The following is a 19,166-nucleotide window of genomic DNA, read 5'->3' on the forward strand; positions in this document are numbered from 1 at the left end:
GATATAATGTTTATTTTTTGGCTATGTGTTCGTTTTCAAGCTAACCCAAAACAATTTCACCTAAAGGAAGTTAAGAGAATCTTTAGATATCTATATGGGACTAAAGACTTTGGTCTATGGTACCCTAGTAGTGGAGATTTTTCTTTGATTGGTTTTTCAGATGCGGTTTATGTGGGATAGAAAAAGTACATCAAGATCGTGTCAATGCTTGGGATCATCTTTGATTTCATGGCGTTCCAAAAGCAAGAATTCAATGCCTTTGTCAACGACATAAGCTGAATATATAGTAACAGATGCATGTTGCTCTCAAATACTATGGATTGCACAACAACTTCAAGATCTTTGAATAAAACTCAAAGGCATACCAATCAAGTGTGATAACACTAGTGCAATTTCCATAACTAAGAATCCATTACAACATTCAACTACTAAGTACATTGAGGTACGTCATCATTTCATACGTGATCATGTTGAAAAAGGTAATGTAGCTTTATCTTTTCCTACAAAAAATCAATTAGTGATATTAATACAAAGCCTTTAAGTCAAAATCGTTTTGCACATATACGTATGTAACTAGGAATGCTAGATAAGGTTGCATGATCTAAAGGGGAGTATATTAAATTTTATTCATGTGTTAATGGGGAATAACATCGGTAATTACTCAAATAATTTGCATAAATATTTTACATGAAAAATTTTTTTATTTAGTTGCATGTGAAGTTTACGTAACCATGTTTGTTGAATTGTGATGTTTAAGTATACTTAAATGTTAAGTACCTTTAATTAAAATGTTAAGTACCTTTAAGTCTAGATCGTTTTGCATATATACGTATGGAACTAGGAATGCTAAATGAGGTTGCATGATCTAAAGGAGAGTATATTAAATGTTACGCATGTGTTAAGAATTGAATTGTCCGTATGGTTCATGTTCATGTTCATGCTTTACATTATGTTCATGCTTTACATTCATATATTTTAGGGTTAATTCTTCATTGTCATATGCCTAGTGAGTCTTTGATGATTTGATCGTTTTAGCTATCTATGGTCATGATGATTTACCATTGGTTTGACAACTTGGCATGAAATATTGTTGGTTACTTGCTTAATAGTAAACTATGATTGATAAGTAAACTATTGCATGTGTTATTATTGGTAGATATATACATGTTGATATTTTGTCATAGTTATTGATTATTATAGATTTGTTTTGAAACAAATTTCAAAGTTTTGAAATCTTGCTATTTTATGCTTATTGTTGAAAGTGCATAATTTATAAATTCATTTTAAGTGTTTGTTCTTAGCAAGTTTAAATGTTTGAATCATTTTCACTTAGTAATATGATTTAGGAAAATATGGTTTTTGAATTTCATCAAGGGAAGGATTTAAGACTTAACTCCTTTAAGTGATGATAATCAAAACTCATATTAAAATTAGGTCAACAAATTAAGTAATTGCATATAGTTGATTAATTAGTCCAAAATCATACTATGTATAAATTATTTTGAATTGCATTAAAATATGCTTAGTCTAATAATACCTCACATTTAATTTAGTCTTATATTTTATAAGTTAAATAAAATAAGTCTAACTAACACTGATGTTTAATCACATGGTTTGTTTGATAAAATTAGCATAAGTAACTTACTTATAACAAGACTAGTTGTGTTTAAAAATAGCCCTTTGTAGATATATGGAACCGTATTCGTATAATTACGCATGAGTTGTGAAGTTTATCTACAATATAGGAAAGTTTAGTTTTAGGTGTTCTTATAATTTCTGGGATAAGATATATTAGTCTAAAAACGGTTTAGAAAGAAATATGAACACACTTGGTTATTGTTGGTTCTAGTAGTAGCTTAACATTTTTTTCTAAGTATTGAAGAAGCTAAAAGTAGCTAAACACGTTTTGGTCAATAAGTCAAGTGCAACATATAACTAACTTGCATTCTAAGGCTTTGAAAGTTAAGTGCAGCATAACCATAATTGAGATAAATAAGGAGATGAAGTTTTGTGTTCTCAATGGCTAGTTAAAGGCATCACTTATTTATTGAAGCTTCATTTAAGAATTGAAGAACACACAATTACACAACACTAACATGCCATCTATTGCCTTTATGTCTAAAAGAATTGTAAATCTAGTTCTTCATAATTTGTCTAACCTTTACAATTGTAATAGGACTTAGAGTTAAATAGAGTTAGATTTATAATTTTAATGATGCCTTAAACTCTTAGAATACTTTTAAAAGTATTTGTTTGTTTTCTCTTTTGTGAGATTAGGTTTAAATCTTTTATTATGGAAACTTGTAGATCGTTCTTCAAGGGGAAGAACATGGTGAGAGAAGATAGAGCGATCTTCTTAGTGATCTAAGGTTCATTAATAAATGGCGTTGAATCCTAAGGTTTTGAAAGGAACCTATAGGCAGGGATTAGGCTATTGATAGCTGAACCTCGTTAAAAAATCTTTGCTTTTGTCTAAGTTTATTTTTGCACTTAAGTTTTAGATTTGTTATTTGACGTAGAACAGTTGCCAGAAAACTGTTTGAAAGGTCTCACAAACTCTTGAGCTAACAGTAAAAAGAAAAATTTTAAACGGGCATACTCTCTATTCACACCCCTAAGGTGTTTGCTAAGGTTGTTGGGAAAGTATAGTTTGAATAACATCTATCCAAGCTAGGCCTTACTTCCATCTATGTTCCAACTTGAGGGGCATATTGAGGTTATTTAGAAATTAATTAGAATTATATACTATATATTTTTTTCCTTTTTCATTTGATTCTCTCCTTGTTCTCCATTGAATAGGATATATTCATTACTGTAATATATATATATATGCTTTGCTGCTCATCAGTCCATTCAAGAGTTCTCCAATTATTCTTACAAATTGACTCTACCTTAGGAAAAAATTTAATTTTTTAAATAAATTTGACATCTTACTTTCAAGACATAAAGCACCAATTTCATAACTTAAAAAACTATTTTTTTAAGATTAAAATGTTCAACGTTTTTTAATACCAATTTTAATATTTTGATTATCAAACTTAAAATTAAAATGAGAATTCAAAGCCTTAAAATTAATAACTTGAAATTGGTCTTTTAAGTTTTGAAATTGGCGTTTTAAATTTTGAAATTAACCTTTTAAGTGTTAAAATTATTTAACTTATAATTAAACCAACCCAATAAAACGCATCTCACAATGAGAAGATCACACTTAAGATTTTGTAAATTTTAATACATAACTCGATTATAACACTTTTGTCAAAATGATTTTGCTACTAGTTTATAGTTAGTAAATGTAACTCTTTTTCATGTAAATCGTCTCATTTGTCATCCACGAACTCACATTTTTCTATATTTCATCCATGAACTACCTCTTTATCGTCAACAAACGCACTTTTGACTCCGTTAATTGACTTTAAGAGTTCGTTGAAATTGAGTATAAATATTTAAGGGGGTAAAAACGTTATACTAATAAAACAAAGATAATTAAAATGCAAATGAAAATTTTGAAATAATTATAAAAGAGGTAGAATGAGAGTAAACTAAAAAAATGAAAAAAAGAGAGAATGATTTTCTCATTTGGAGAAAAAGAATTCTCCCTCCCTCCTCAAGGATAAATTTATATTCCAAAACAAGGAAATTAATTTTTATTTTATCCAATTCTCTTACTTTCTAACGAATTCTTCAACCTCTCTAACAATCAAATTCCTTGAATCATCTAACTAACTTTATTTTCCTAATTTGACATTTATTTACCCCTTAAGTATTGACACTCAATCTAAACGAACCCTAAATCTTAAATAGTATGTAAATAAGTGTAAAAGTTGGTTAATTAGGAAATACATGAACGTTTGATAGAAATATTTTAGATTCGCATCATATATGTTCCGTTTTTGGCCATGCTAGGCTAAATCTTGATTGACTTATCTCAATCTATTTTTTATAGTAAATTGATGATTGTTGATCATCAATTTTTTTAGATTACAAAGTAGGATGAGGAAAGCAGAGAACCAAGTAAAAATTGATTCCAATATCTTGCCTGAAGAAAACGATAATTACTCAACTGAGACAAGTCTAGACCAGATTCTCGATAGTTAATCATCTATTTGAACAGAAGGCCTAGAATTTGATCTTACCCCTGTTACAAAAGAGGGGAAAGAATTAGAAAAAAAATGGGATGAATATCACCAAAGTCCAAATGAACACAATTTATTTTGAATTATTTTTTTTTTTAATAATAAAATAACTTATTATATGTAAGCTATAACTAATATTGAATATGAATGGTGAATGATTCGAAAAATCTCTTTGTTGTTACAGGCATATATTTGCTTACATTAGACTTTGCAAAGTTTGTCAAGATAAAAATTTAGATGAGAGTCAGTTTATGACATTGAGATAATAAAGTAAAGTATTATCGTAATAATATGAAAATAATTTGATAACATTTGAAACCAAAAAAGAAAAACATGAAAAGTGATTTTACTAACCTTTTTGAGTATTGTCTCGGCATAATACACTTCCACAAAGACATTGAAATGCCTTGATGGGGTGATGTTCATCTTCAAAGTCAATCCCATAATCCTAAATATCAACGTAAACCACATTCACCAAGATTGAAAAAGAAAAAGCTTGGACCAAACAATGGTAATAGTTAGGATGTGTAGAAGGAAGTGTAAAATAGAGTATGAACAATAAAGATGACAAACAACACAACACAACAAGATTATGAGGTATCTTAGATACTTATGTGCTCATTTATGGGCACGTTTATGACTCTTTTATTATTTCAAGTCTCGCGTTTTCAATCTTTATTATGTATATTACGCGTGATTTTACTTTATTCTTGTCTATGAGGTATTTTGTGGTTATTTCAAGTGTTTCGTAGGCAACAAGATTAATTTTCAATCTTTTAAGGGGAAGGCCACTAGTTCTACCACCAACACTGGTGAAAAGGCATGTTAGAAATATGGCAAGCCCGGACACCAAAAGAAAAATTGATTTGTTTTCAAAAACAAACAAAAGAAGGCAAAGGGTGGTCAAGCTTCTACAAGCAAGGACACTCCTAATCAAGGTGATCATGCAATTTTGGTTAAAAATTCTTCTTTGAACTTTTCTTCAATGAATACTAACTTTGATGTTATGCAGGATGATACTTTATCTTGGTGGATCGATTAGGAGGCTTCGAGACATGTGTGCAATTCTACAAGGAGGTTTAAAACCTAACATAAGGTGGTTGATGGAGAACATCTCTTTATGGGGAACAATGCTCCTATCATGGTCCAAAGCAAAGGACAAATTAAACTATTTTTTACTTTGAGGAATCTCTTGGTTTTAAGAGATGTTTATTATGCACCCGAAATTAGTAGAAAGCTTGTCTCGGGTCCGGTCTTGAATCGATTGCGCTACAAACTAGTGTTTGAAGCAAATAGGTGTATTATCTTTATGAATAACTTGTTTTTAGGACGTGCTCATCTTTGTAATAGTCTTTTTAAATCTCTTTAAATTTGAATAACGATGTTATTTGTAATGTCTCTCTTGATATGAGCAATGAAAAGGTTGATTTGCATTATTTGTGGCATGTTAGACTTGGACATGTTAATTTTGATAAAATTGCTTTTATGTCTAAACATGACTTGATTCCTATGTGCTTTAAAATGTCTAATAATAGCATAATGTGCATGTTCAATAAGATCACAAGAACAACATTTAAAAGTGTTGAACGTAAATCCAAAATTTTGGAACTAATACATATTGATCTTTGTGACTTTCATAGTACACCATCATTGGAAAATAAGAAGTATGTCATAACTTTTATTGATGATTCTTCCAACTTTTACTATGTATACCTTTTACATACAAAAGATGAGTCTCTTAATTATTTTAAGATTTACAAAAATGAAGTAGAAATACAAATTGGTAATAAAATTAAAAGTTTAAGAACCAATAAAGAAGATGATTATTATGATCTAACTTACACTAATTTAATGGGTATAATACATGAAACAACCACTGGATACACACCATAATCAAATGGTGTGACGGAGAGGAAAAACCTTACTCTATAAGAGATGGTCAATTTCATGTTATCCTACTCAAGGTTGAGTGAAGGATTTTGGGGTGAAGTAATGTTAACGGCTTATCCCATTCTTAGCCGGGTTTCAAAAAGTGGTTGGGTGTTTGTTTATGGGGGAGGTGCCATTTCATGGTCCTCAAAGAAGTAAACATGTATAGCTAATTTCACTATTTCCGCATAATTCATAGCGATTGCCTCGGCAGCAAGTAAAGTGAGTGGTTAAGGAATCTCATGTTTGAGATACCTTTGTTACCTAAGCCAATATCACTGGTGGCGATTTATGCGGATTACATGATGGTTATAGGTAGAGTTTACAGTTAAGTGTATAATGGTAACTGTCGTCATATTGCTCGTAGGTACAGCCTAGTGCAAGGACTTATCACTGATGGGGTCACAACTTTTGACTATGTGAACACTAAGTTTAATGTGTTTCATTCATTCACTAAAGTCATGAGTAGGGATTCGATTGAACAAGCATCAATTGAAATCGATTATTTCAATAAATGCCAATTAGAAAAGCCTAATTCACGCACGAGTAACATCGTTTTTGGAATTCGATGTGGTAAAACCCCTTTTGATTTTTGTAAGCAGCAAGTTTTAATGACCCATTGTAGTTTTGGACCTTGATGAACGAGGTAGTCGTCCGTTGAAAGTTCTCAAGGTCAAGAGTTGAAGAGCTCTTGGTGTTGTATCCATTTCACGGGGATATGATTTATACTTAATGAGAACCTACCTTTATAAGTTAGAAGTGTGGTCGCTTCAAGTAGTCAAGATTGACATATTGATTATGATAAAATTATGAATAAGTTACAGACACGGTGTTATAATGTGTCGAGTTAATGACTTTATGTTATTGATTTTGTGTGTACTTCATCTTAGAGTGGTTGGATGGGCCATCTGAATCAAATCCGTAGAGATGTCAATTCTGGCTGGATCACTTGTTAAGTGTGTTATACTAGGCGTTAATTCAATCTGTAGGGACATTAGCGTTGATGCATGAAATGGAAGTATAAATATTATTTTGTAAAAGGGAAAGAGATTTTAATATACTCAAAATGAGGAAGAATTGTTGAACATTTAGTGTATATTAATTCTAAATAATATCACCAAGTAATACAAATAGTAGTGGGACAAAATGTATTAAAATACAAGGTCCAAAAGGGATTCAAAGAAAAAGACAAAAAGGAAAAAAGAAAATCAAGTCAGCAGCTAAAGCTGACTTGGCTTTCCTTGGGGTGGGAACCAAAGTCGAGTCGGCTTTTGGTTCTGCCTGGTCCATTTGCGTTTTCGTCTTCCTTGAATTATGAGTATTGGACTCCTTTTGTTTCATTTTAAATTTGATGTTACAAATGCTTTATGAGAGGGAATAATGTTCATGAATACCTTAATTAAAATGGTATTAATGGATGGTCATTATGCTTGATCATCAATAGTGATTGAATGTACCTTGACGCTTTGGTATACTAAGGCTAGTATAAATAGGGGTCTTGGGAAAGGATGCAAGACGCACCATTTTTTAAATTCTATTCTTATCCTTACTTTCTCTCTTACTTGTGTTCTTTCAAAAGAATTATAAACTTATGTTAAAACTTTTAAGTTTATAATTCACTCAAACACTTTGTTATTAAGTGATATACCCTAAATACTAAGGGTGTATTGTGTTGTTTGTATCTCATTGTGAATTTCCAAGTCTAAACCCAAGTAACTTTGTGTGGGAAATATCACAAAAGAAAAGTGAGTATACGCGTACGACAAGTATCAAGTTTTCGGATAACAGCTTTCGTTACAAAAGCATCTTCAAGTTCTTCAGTGTAATTTGTAAGTTTTTTTTTATTTTAGCCATCAACAAAAGGGAAATAAAAATTCTTACAAATTGTTATTTGTATTTCGCATTATTATTTGTAATATATACTGGTGCCAGCTGTTGCCTTCCAAAGTCTATATAGAGCATCCTTCTAGATTTGTTTTCTAGCTAATTATCTCCTCTCTTCCTTACATTAAACCTCCTTCGTAATACCTCTTAAGTTTTGTTTATTTTCCATTAAACACATAATATAATCTTAAGCTAGATGGTAAATATAACCCTTTGATTGATGAACCACCTTAAAATTATTCTCTCAATAAAGACCAACCGATATCGACACATCATGAAACAAAATAATTGGAGTCAGCAAGAAATAAGAAGCAACTCACCCAGGTTAGCTCTTCATATGCTTTCACGTCTACTTTTGTAAAAAAAGCAAGCTGCGGAAAAACAATAATCACAACTAGGGAAATCAATAAGGTTTACTCTAAAAGCTAGAAGTTCACATACATGATAATAATGGTGATCTGCAGTCTCCACTTCAACTGGAATCTCTATCAAATTGGCTTCCCAACATCTGAGTACAAAAGTTATGTACTTTCAAATTTAACAATGTAAAAGTGAATATGCCTTGATTAACTTATTAAGATTTGAGAGAGTATTACTTGTGATTGATAAAACGGGCAACATTTCCATATGTTGTAGCATCCAAACAGAGTGCAAAATCATCATTCAAAATTCTTTCTGAACCCCAGTCTGCATCTAGCTGAACTGGATACGTATGCCTCTCGTCGCCCCTACTTCGTTTATTCCTCTCATCTAATTCGGTGTTCGTTACAACCTCGCCAACATACTCGAATAAAAAGGCCCCCCTAGGCAAGTCTTCCAGGGTCCGTAAGCCCCATCCTTTCCCTTCAGTCGTCCTGAAAACCTGAAAGACAAAACAATAGAATACAAGCAAGTGAATGAACTTATGAGACCCACCTGCGGTATAATAAATTTGTTAACGGTCTTGTACACAACATGACTCACATAAGAGGAGAGTTGACTGCACAGAACCTGATGAGGTTCCATCCTAAAACCAATTGGTATTAGGAGGCATCAACTATATATGTTAGTCAATCTCTCTCTAATTTTTTTATGCATGTGGGTTATTTTCCAACACGGTGGACAAGCAGATGTGCATATTCTCGATGTAAAAATGAAAATTACTGATGAGTTTCACCTGCAAGCTGCGTGTAATCCCTCTTTGGACAACACGATTACCACATTGCATACTACAGCCACATTTACTCCAACATTCCTTGATAAATTTCTTTACAGAATGACCTGAGCATTTTGCAGGCTTTCTCTTATTCTTAGCCCTCTCAATTGGGCAATCTTGGCAATAAATAAACTGATTCTGAGAGCAGCAAGCTCTTAAAAAGTCTGACTTCAAAAGCCCATCATTCGTGTACGCAAATTCACCATTAGTTACGCGTGCACATGCACATGGTACTTGTGATGACAGACAATCTCCTGAACAACCAGGACAACAATCCTCATCAGAAATCCGAGCCAATGAGATATTTACGATTGCCTTTTGATAAATTATATTTCTTGATATGTAGAAGAATGTAGGAAGTTGCTGGCTGCAATGCTGATCTAATAATGAAATCTTCACATTTTCTTCACCTTTAGTAATATCATCAATATAAACTTGAGCCTGTCGCTTCATATCATTTTCGTGAACTTCTGAGGTTTCAACACTTTTTATGGCCACGGATTGTTCTCGACTAATCACTTCAGATGATGTACTAATTGAAGATTGGTTTGTACAGTCATTGGATAATTCATAAGATCGCATACAAATGTCTTCCAGTAAAGATTTCAACGAAAAAGGGGGCCCAACGATCTTACATGATCGTAGAAACTCCTCTTCTACTAATTTCAGAACTGTAGCCATATCTGGTGAATGAGAATTCACATTTCGAAGTGGAAAGATACAACAGAGTTTCACGTTTCCTGAGGGCAGTGAAACAATGTCAAATTTGTTTTCACTACTGCACGCTAAAGCGCTTTCTACAGTATTTTCATGGTCCATACATTGAGATGACTTTGCGGATACTAGTCTCATTGAAGAGCCCTCAACTAAATCTGGCAGCACTAACAGCACCAATATGTCAGCAACATTATACCACCCCAAAATTCAATACTCCCACCGTCCCCAAATATATTTTCCAATTTGATTAAAATAACAGACTTGTGCGAATAAAAAGGTGGACGATACATTTGGGATGGAGGTAGTAATTATCTACTCGAACAATGTTAAAAGCCTTGTACCTGCATGAAGCTTTGAGGTACTTCCTCTATACGGAATTAGAAGTGAAGCGGATTCATCTATGGGGAATTTAGTGCATGGCGAATTTGAACCTATTCGAGATGTGATTCTCTTGGTAGTAGATAGCATAGCGGATGAAAGATGACCTTTCCCTTTCTGCATGGCAGAGCAAGTTCCACGAGAGCAATGAAGCGGAGCAATGTCATCTGGTTTACGAATCACTGATATTTCACCACTACCAATTGTGGATGATGCCTCATCCTCTTCCGGAACCTTATGCAACTTTTTCTTTAGAGGTTCGGACACATTATCACGCATTGGCTCCTTCCTCTTAACTCCCGCCCTCTGATATATGAAGACATTCATTCAAGAGACATATATCAGAAAATTGAAACAAAACTTGTCCACAAAAAGCAAATTAAAAGAGCAAGGAGAATAAAATCGAAAGAGAACCTCGTCATCCTTTTCTTTTTTGTTGTCGATTATAGCTTCTACAAGAACTCGATAATTGTCAGCTTCGATGAATTCCCAATGCTTTGCGTACAACTTAAGAAGTTTGTTGAGTACGGGTTTCACTCTCCAAGTGGAAATACCTAAGGCCTTCATTGCATAACAAGCCTTATCAACTTTTGGATTCTTCATTTTGGAACTCAAGTGTTGAATTCCCAATGCTCCTTCCTTTGTGTTCCAAGTAACTATTTGATTAACATGTACGTGCTCAGGATCAGAAAACCCATAAGTTATTCTTCCATCAACACAAAGCTTCCTTATCAGGAATGGGATACAAATTAAGTAAAAAGGTAATGAACAATCCACTATCTCAGGTTGATCAAAGGAATGAGGAATAAGGAATGTTCAATAAGCTGAAGAGCAATGGAGATACAATCCTAATGAAAGTTAGATGTGAAACACCAAACATTAACAATCAACAATTCATTACCAAACCAAATAGAAGTAAATTAGTCAAAATATCCCCAACATCAAAACTTCTATATAACATTTTTATCTCTATTTTTGACACCCCCCATTCATATATTTATTGAATTTTTGACACCCCCCATCTCCATCCAAAAAATGGGTGACCTTAGATTTTGACCCGTATACCCACATAATATAATAAAGATTCAATATTTCAATGATTTTTAACTAAATATAATCACATTGTTGTCGTAAGAAACTGTTATATTTTATAACAGAAAAAGCATCAAAATTTAGCAAAGCACATTGCATGCAAACATTAACATTATAGATTACCCAAAATTGAAGGAGCAAATTCCCACTAACGGCAGCAAAAGTCAGAGTTGAAGATCATGTTCTCGTAATAAAGAAAATAATAGAAACCCCAACAAATTAAACCAGAAGAGAACAGTGATAAAAGAAGGTTTGCTAACGCAGCCAACAATGGAGAACTTGTTGGGTTTGATGATTGTATTTATGACTCTACCTTTTTGTCTGTGATTCTGGCTTTGGAAAAATATGAACTTTTTTCTAATTAATTACTACACTATAAAAAGTTAACTTTCTATACAGTAATCAGTATTAACTTTTTCAGCCAACAAAAAGACAACTCTTCATCCAACAAGAAGAATCAATGGTAACTTTTGTTCATAGGGAATTGTGAAAGATCTAACCTCCAAAAACTTGTTGACAACCAAGAAATTTTAGAGGGAAGGGTTTAACTTTTACAAAGGTGTCACGCGTGAAAGGTTTTGACCATGTTCAACATGTTCGATCGAATAGGATTTCAAAAAATTAAAGGTCTTAATATTAAATTATTTAGTATTTCATGTTAGATGTTTAAAAATACAAACTTGTTAAAAAAATATCATAATTTTTAAAATTGCACGGGGCTTTTTATAGAATTTGTCATGTTTTACTCCGCCCTTAGTGTGATGTATAAAATTTTATGGTTTGAATTAGAAAGGATATGTGTTTAATTCGACCTTAATTTAAGGGTTTTATTGAACAGTAGATCTTGAGAGACTACCGTCTTTTCGACAGATAAAAAACCCAATTATAGTTATGAGAATTTCGATTTTTACTAAGATCTTACGATAAAAAATTGTTAGAGTATATAACATATCCTAGTGCCTCAACCATCATCTTAAGCTTTTGGTTGAGTTAGTTCCTTGACATGGTATCAGAAGCCAACGTAACAAGAGGTCACCAGTTCGAATCTCAACTGTATCCTCATTTAAAGTGGAATATTTAGTGCCTATGTGCATCTACACTTCTAGTTCAATGGACTCTCGTGTGAGGGAACGTGTTAAAGTATATAACATATCTTGGGGCCTCAACCATCAGCAGCTTAAACTTTTGGTTGAGTTGGTTCCTTGACAAAAATAAGCGAACAATTTGGATTGTAGGTAGGATCTTAATGTGATAGAATCGTGCGATCCCACATAGCTCAATAATTTAGGAGTAAGATCATAACATGATCCTATGATCTAACGATCCGGTCCTACAAAGATTGTTTTAATCGTAAAATATTTTCATATAATTAAGATTTCATTTATGTATAAATATTATATAAAATAATTACATCAATACCACTACAAAATTCAAGTTTTTCTTGATTTGTATTTTTAAAATGATTATTAAAAGTATTTTTTTTCTAAACTTAACTAATGGATTAAAGTCAAAAAAGTTTACACCTCAAAACTTTAAAATAAAAATAAAAATAAAAATAAAAATTAACAAAAACAAAAACAAAAAAAAAACAAAAAAAAACAAAGATAATTGAAAATAAGTAAATCCAAAACACCTCAATGCATATTTGTAGGATCACATGATCCTACGATTCGATTCTACCGATGTCATTTTTACCACCTCAACAATCCCAAGTAGAATCTCAATCCTAATAATCTTGAGCCCAATACTATTTTAAAAAAATTGAAAACCAAATGCTAAACGATATTTTCAAGAAAATGGTTTCCTTCCTTACGTATAGCTGATTCCTAAAACTTCTCTTAATAAAAGTTATCGACATGAAAAATAAGTTGGATGGACGGATTAATGCTTTGGATAAGTTTACTTCAAAAATTATGTGTCTCCCTTCATTGCAGTTGGCCCTTATGACTCATAGTAGGTATATTTACACATACAAGTAACTATAGAGATGAATATAGTAGACATTATATCGGTAGAAATGAGTATTTCAATAAGTCGTAGTTGTTGTTTTTATCAATAGAATTATGTATTGTAATCGTATTCAGTTACACGTACAAGTAGGTACTATGATAATTTAGATGTTTTCATCAATTTTTGTTTTGAGATTGGTGGAATATGAAGAGATGATCAAATGCAACAAGAGGGGGGGTGAATTGTTGTGTATTGAGTTGTACTACGTTTTTGCTCTAACTTGCGGAATTTTAGCAAACAAAATAAAACTTAAACTTAAGAAGCAAGAAATAAAAAGAGACAAAGATTTTACGTGGAAACCTTCTTGGCCTAATAAGAAGGAAAAACCACGACCCCCCGGGATTTCAAAATTCTCACTATGTTAAGGCAATCAATTACAATTACACAAAACAATGTTTGCTTCACTCGAAGCTTCTCTACTCTAGGCCTAATTCTCTTTCTCTATTCTCCTTCTCTTTCTCTTCTCACGTTTCTCTTCTCTATTCCCTTAGACTTCCCACAAGTCTAATTACAACAAATCACACATCAACCCTTACAAGGCCATTTCTCTTCTCTATTCCCTTAGACTTCCCACAAGTCTAATTACAACAAATCACACATCAACCCTTACAAGGCCATTTCTCAAGAGGATAAGAATTAAAATAATTACTTAAGAAAAATATAATAAATTAATTGGCATTGGAAAACTGAAAATATTTTTCTTAAGATGATCTCCCTTTAATGGACACTCTTGAATCCTAAAAGGATTGATTTTTGATTCGAGCAAAGTCCCTTCTATTTATAGAGGGAACAGCCAGCAGTTACCATAAGCATAACGTCCACTATCTCACACATACCTCCACTACCCCCACGTTCTCAAAACAAAAGGTGGTGGAATTATGAAAGTGTCCGGCTGTTATTTGCTCAAGGAAAAATCAGTTTCCTTAATGCTAAAAATAGCATAGGAGTTTAAAACATAAGATCCTAAAAAATAGGAGATCTAAATCTAATCAAGAAAAAGTCTTGGGCTATTTTTAGAAAACCTAAAAATAGATTTGCCAATTAACTTACTAATTAATTTAAGCAATTAAATTAATTCTAAACCATTACATCAACTTAAAAACAGAAAATAATTAATTCGCAATTTTTCAGTCGATGCTATTCTTCTGACCTGCTACGTAGGAACAACGTACTGTCTCCAGCTTCAACTTCAGTCAGAATGTTCATTTTAGGAACAGTAGACTGTACGTCTACTTTGAACATTATAACACTTATCTAACATCTTGGACATATTAAGACATGTACATCATCCACGAACCAAGTCATAGGCTTCATCAACGATTCAAACTAAATCGGATATATACCTACAAAACAATCTCTAAAAATATGTTTGTTTATTTAAAAGTGAAGTCATCATCAAAACCTTGAGAGGCCAACAAATTCCCCCTTTTTGATGAGGACAAACTTTATAAACAAACTTAAGTAAAATAGAGTAAAACAAAATTCTTAGAGCATACTAGAGATTAAAGCAACTCTAAATAATTTAGCAAATCAACTCGTTACAATATAATTTACCAAGCATTCACAATAAAACAATTTACTCCATAATATCAAATATGTTTAAAAATTTTCAAAATTTAATTAATCTAAAACATAAATGAAATAAACTAAAATAAACTAACATAAATAACTAAACTGACATAATTAAACTAACATAATAAAACTAACACAAATTATTAAGTATTTTCAACAAAAACAACTTGAAAACAAATTCACAAAAACAAGTAAATATCCATCAACTTGAAAACACAGAACACAGATGATCATAAAGCTATCATAAACTCAGCACATTATCATCAATAAGAAACAATATAAATCAACCAAGATATGTTACTGTGTATTCACTGCTCTTCTTAAGTTTGTGCATAATCTTCCCCCTTTTGTCATCAATCAAAAAGAATTGGGGTTATCAAACCTCAGCACAAACCATATAGATTTGTCAGTGATGAAAGCAAGAAACAATAATAAAAGGATGCACCATAAAAAGTAATCAAATCTGCATATTGTTAGTGTTCACAGACCAGAAATCAAAACAAAGAAAATAGTAGCAGTTGTTCAACAATACAACTTTGTACCTCAGATGGTACAAAGACTAAAAAGTGAAGTTGTTTGATTAATATTACAGCCAACAAATCATAAAAACATATGGGAAGAGCGATCAGGGAGCAGTCTCTTCTTCATCAACGAACTCAGTCTGTACTTCTACTGTGTCCAACTTGGCACCAAGACGGCTCTCCATCTGGTTAAGCTGATCAACAATTGAAGCAAGGGAGACACGAGTTTCGTCTTGAAATGCAAGGAAGTGAGACTGGAGGTCATTTAGCTTAGAGAGGACAGAGTCTAAAGAAGCTGCAGGAACAGAATCATAGTTAGTACAACCTACATCAGGTGAAGTGTATGACTGAAAAGGTCGTGGTGTAGACTGTATTGGTGATGGAGGTGGTGATGTGGTTGGCTTAGGAGAGGAAGGTTCATTAGGTGTCGGCTCAGGTATGGTGTCAGATGGTGTTTCATCAACCACAGTAGCCTTGCGTTTCGAAGCTAACCTCCTACTCTTCCTCTTAATGAATTTAGCCTTTTTCCTCAGAGCTATCACAATCTCTTCATCACTTGTATCATCACAAAGATTGTGATGAGCCTCTTCTCCTAAGGCTCCCTCCTGTTCTGCTTCCCCCTTACTAGCTTCTCCATCCTGTTCCCCTTTTTCTTCTATTTCAATATGGTCAGTGGGAACAGGCTCTTGCTCCTTTTCCTCTTTTTCTTCCTGATCTCTCTCCCTCAGTTTTTCTTCTTCTTTTTCAATATCTTCCTCATCAGATTCTACTTCAACAACCTCCTCATGCATCAATACCCCCTCATCATTCAATTTCAAATGCAAATTTTGTAAACATTTAGCACCAATTTTCATATTGGGACCCATTGGGAACTCCAACCCTTCCAATGGGACACCAAACTTTCTGAAAATCCAAGTCAACAGCCCCCCATAACCAACAAAATTTTTCTTCTCAATACAATCAGACAAATGCGATATCATCAATGACGGAAAATTTATCTTTATGTGGTTATCCATGCAATAAATTAAGGTTGCATCACGTAGACTCACCTCACTCCTCTTAGAGTTTCGGGGCAAGATGAATCTTCGTGCTACATTATAGAGTAATTTATGCAATGGAGACAAGACATTGTGATTGATTTTACCTCTTTTTTGTTCAACCCCTAAAAACTTAAAAATTGTCTTTTCATTAATTCCAGAGAAAACTATTTTTGTACCAACGCAATATGTATCAAAACCAACATTAGGAACACTAAACCATTCCCCCAACAATGCACTGTTAAATTCTATTTTGATGTTCTTGACACTACTAGAACACGTCCCATAATCATTTGAGAAATTTGAAATGAATTCTCGCATTAGATTTGGAAAAATGGAATTGCAACTAAAATTTGTCATCAAAATCTCCCATTCTTGATTTTGTAAAATGGCATGCAATTTAGGAAAATAAGTAGAATCATACCAGTACTTGTCTAACCCAAATCCTACAGACATTTCTTTTGCAACTTCTTCAGCACTATTAGAATCAGCAAGCTTCGAACGTTTGACTACTTTGGAAGATGATCCACCTTTTGGTGATGAGATCTTGCGTTTTGTACCAGTAGGTTCAGTAGATTGTTTGGGTGATGTATTTGTGGTTTCTTTGGTGGTGAGTGGTGCAGCATCCAGTAATGGTGGAGGATGAACCACTCTCAGAGGTTTTGGCTGTGATTGTTTACGGGATTTAGGGGTTTTCTTTGAGGAACTTGGGGTTTTCATTTTGAAGTGTTGAATAGATTGAGAGATAGGGAGGAGGACGGTTTCTTGAAGAGGAATTGAGAAGGCGTGTGAAGTGTGAAGTAAGAGAAGGGTTTAATAATGTGATGAAATGACGGTTTCCTTAAGTCCAATCCCTGTAATGCTCTAATCATAGCGTTTGATATGGAAAGATTTTGAGGAGATGGGATTGAAAACCGTTTCCCATTATTTTTATTTTAAGTTGGCCGTAAAAAAAATGTGAAATATGAAAACAAAATATGAATATTAAAATAAAATATGAAAACAAGATAGAAAAATGATGAATTATGAAAAAAAAAATTATAAAGAAAATAACGAACATATTACTGTGGTCTGATCAAACTGACAACATGCAAACGAGAAAATATTCATAGTACAAACTTCATTACGTGTTTACCTGATCCATGCAATAATTGATTTTCAATCAAAATTTTGAGGTTGATTCCTGACCCTCTTTTTTCATGATGCTTCATTGGAAATTTTATGCAACCAACTTTAGTGGAGCTTGATCATACCAAGTTCCAATCTCATCTTTTCATATTGTTCCCTTGGAAGCGGTTTGGTCAGAATGTCTGCAACTTGTTCATTAGTATTGACATGCTTTAATACAATATTTTTGTGTTCTACGTTATCCTTAAGGAAATGATGTCTAATATGTATATGTTTAGCTCGTGAATGATGCACTGGATCTTTAGATATACATATGGCACTGGTATTATCACAATAAATAGGAACACATTCAAATTTAATACCAAAATCTCTTAGTTGCTGTTTTATCCAAAGCATTTGGGAACAGCAAGCTGCTGCTGCCACGTATTCAGCTTCGGCTGTGGATAATGCAACCGTGTTTTGTTTCTTGGAACTCCATGAAACTAAACAAGAGCCAAGAAATTGTACCATACCTGACGTGCTTTTTCTATTAACTAGATCACCTGCATAATCGGCATCACTAAAACCTTTTAAATCAAAAACATCACTTTTAGGATAAAATAAGGACAAGTCGTCTGTTCCCTTCAAATATCTTAAAATTCGTTTGACTGCCGTGAGATGTGATTCTTTAGGATTTGATTGAAATCTAGCACATAAACCAACACTAAATAAAATATCGGGTCTACTTGCAGTTAGATATAATAAGGAACCTATCATTCCTCGATACATTGTTTGATCTACGTTAGTTCCTTTTAGGTCTTCATCTAATCTAACATTTGTAGCCATTGGTGTATGGTTGGTTTTAGCGTTGTTTAGTCCATATTTCTTTAGAAGTTCTTTTATGTATTTTTGTTGATGAATAAAAATACCATTTTCAGTTTGTTTAATTTGTAAACCAAGGAAGAAATTTAGTTCTCCCATCATGCTCATTTCAAATTCTGTGCCCATTAGGTTAGCAAATTCCTTACATAATAAATCATTAGTAGCACCAAAAATAATATCATCAACATAAATTTGAACAACCAAAATATTAGAACCTTTATTCTTAAAGAACAAGGTTTTGTCGATTTTTCCTCTTACAAAGTTATTTTGAATCAAAAACTTTGAAAGTCTTTCATACCATTGCCTAGGAGCTTGCTTCAAGCCATATAGGGCTTTATCAAGCTTGTAGACATGATCAGGACAAGAGGTATTCTCAAAACCTGGAGGTTGTTCAACAAACACTTCTTCATCAAGAAATCCATTTAAGAAAGCACATTTCACATCCATTTGATATAACTTAAAGTTCATAAATGCAGCAAAAGAAATTAAAATTCTAATAGCCTCTAACCTTGCTACCGGAGCAAATGTCTCAGTATAATCAATACCTTCTTGTTGATTGTACCCTTTGACCACGAGTCTTGCTTTGTTTCTTACAATTATTCCATGCTCATCTAGCTTATTCCGAAATACCCATTTCAAACCAATTACCTTCTTGCCTTTTGGTTTGGGTTCTAAGTGCCACACTTTATTTCTTTCAAATTCATTTAAT

General features: G+C 32.9%; 1 protein-coding gene across 1 annotated transcript; it reads right to left on the minus strand.

Moving 5' to 3' along the window:
* Window positions 1-201: 201 nt before the first annotated feature.
* On the minus strand, window positions 202-10,912 carry LOC130818445 (histone-lysine N-methyltransferase SUVR4-like). Its single transcript, XM_057684617.1, has 10 exons — window positions 10,651-10,912; window positions 10,200-10,542; window positions 9,103-10,022; window positions 8,543-8,808; window positions 8,388-8,454; window positions 8,267-8,317; window positions 4,488-4,581; window positions 800-865; window positions 366-425; window positions 202-275 (listed from the first exon to the last, which is right to left on the minus strand). Exons 1-10 carry the CDS (start codon window positions 10,837-10,839, stop codon window positions 202-204), a joined length of 2,130 nt encoding a protein of 709 aa, XP_057540600.1. The 5' UTR covers window positions 10,840-10,912.
* Between the last annotated feature and the right edge of the window lie 8,254 nt (window positions 10,913-19,166).

The sequence above is a fragment of the Amaranthus tricolor genome, chromosome 7 (assembly GCF_026212465.1).
Source record: "Amaranthus tricolor cultivar Red isolate AtriRed21 chromosome 7, ASM2621246v1, whole genome shotgun sequence".
NCBI classification, from domain to species: Eukaryota; Viridiplantae; Streptophyta; class Magnoliopsida; order Caryophyllales; family Amaranthaceae; genus Amaranthus; species Amaranthus tricolor.

Coding starts and splice junctions, on each gene's coding strand:
- LOC130818445 (XM_057684617.1), bottom strand. CDS start 10,839: ATGAAGAATCCAAAAGTTGATAAGGCTTGTTATGCAATGAAGGCCTTA. Junction 8,809..9,102: donor GGATTACACGCAGCTTGCAG/GTGAAACTCATC, acceptor TTTGTCTTTCAG/GTTTTCAGGACGACTGAAGG. Junction 8,455..8,542: donor GCCCGTTTTATCAATCACAA/GTAATACTCTCT, acceptor TTTTGTACTCAG/ATGTTGGGAAGCCAATTTGA.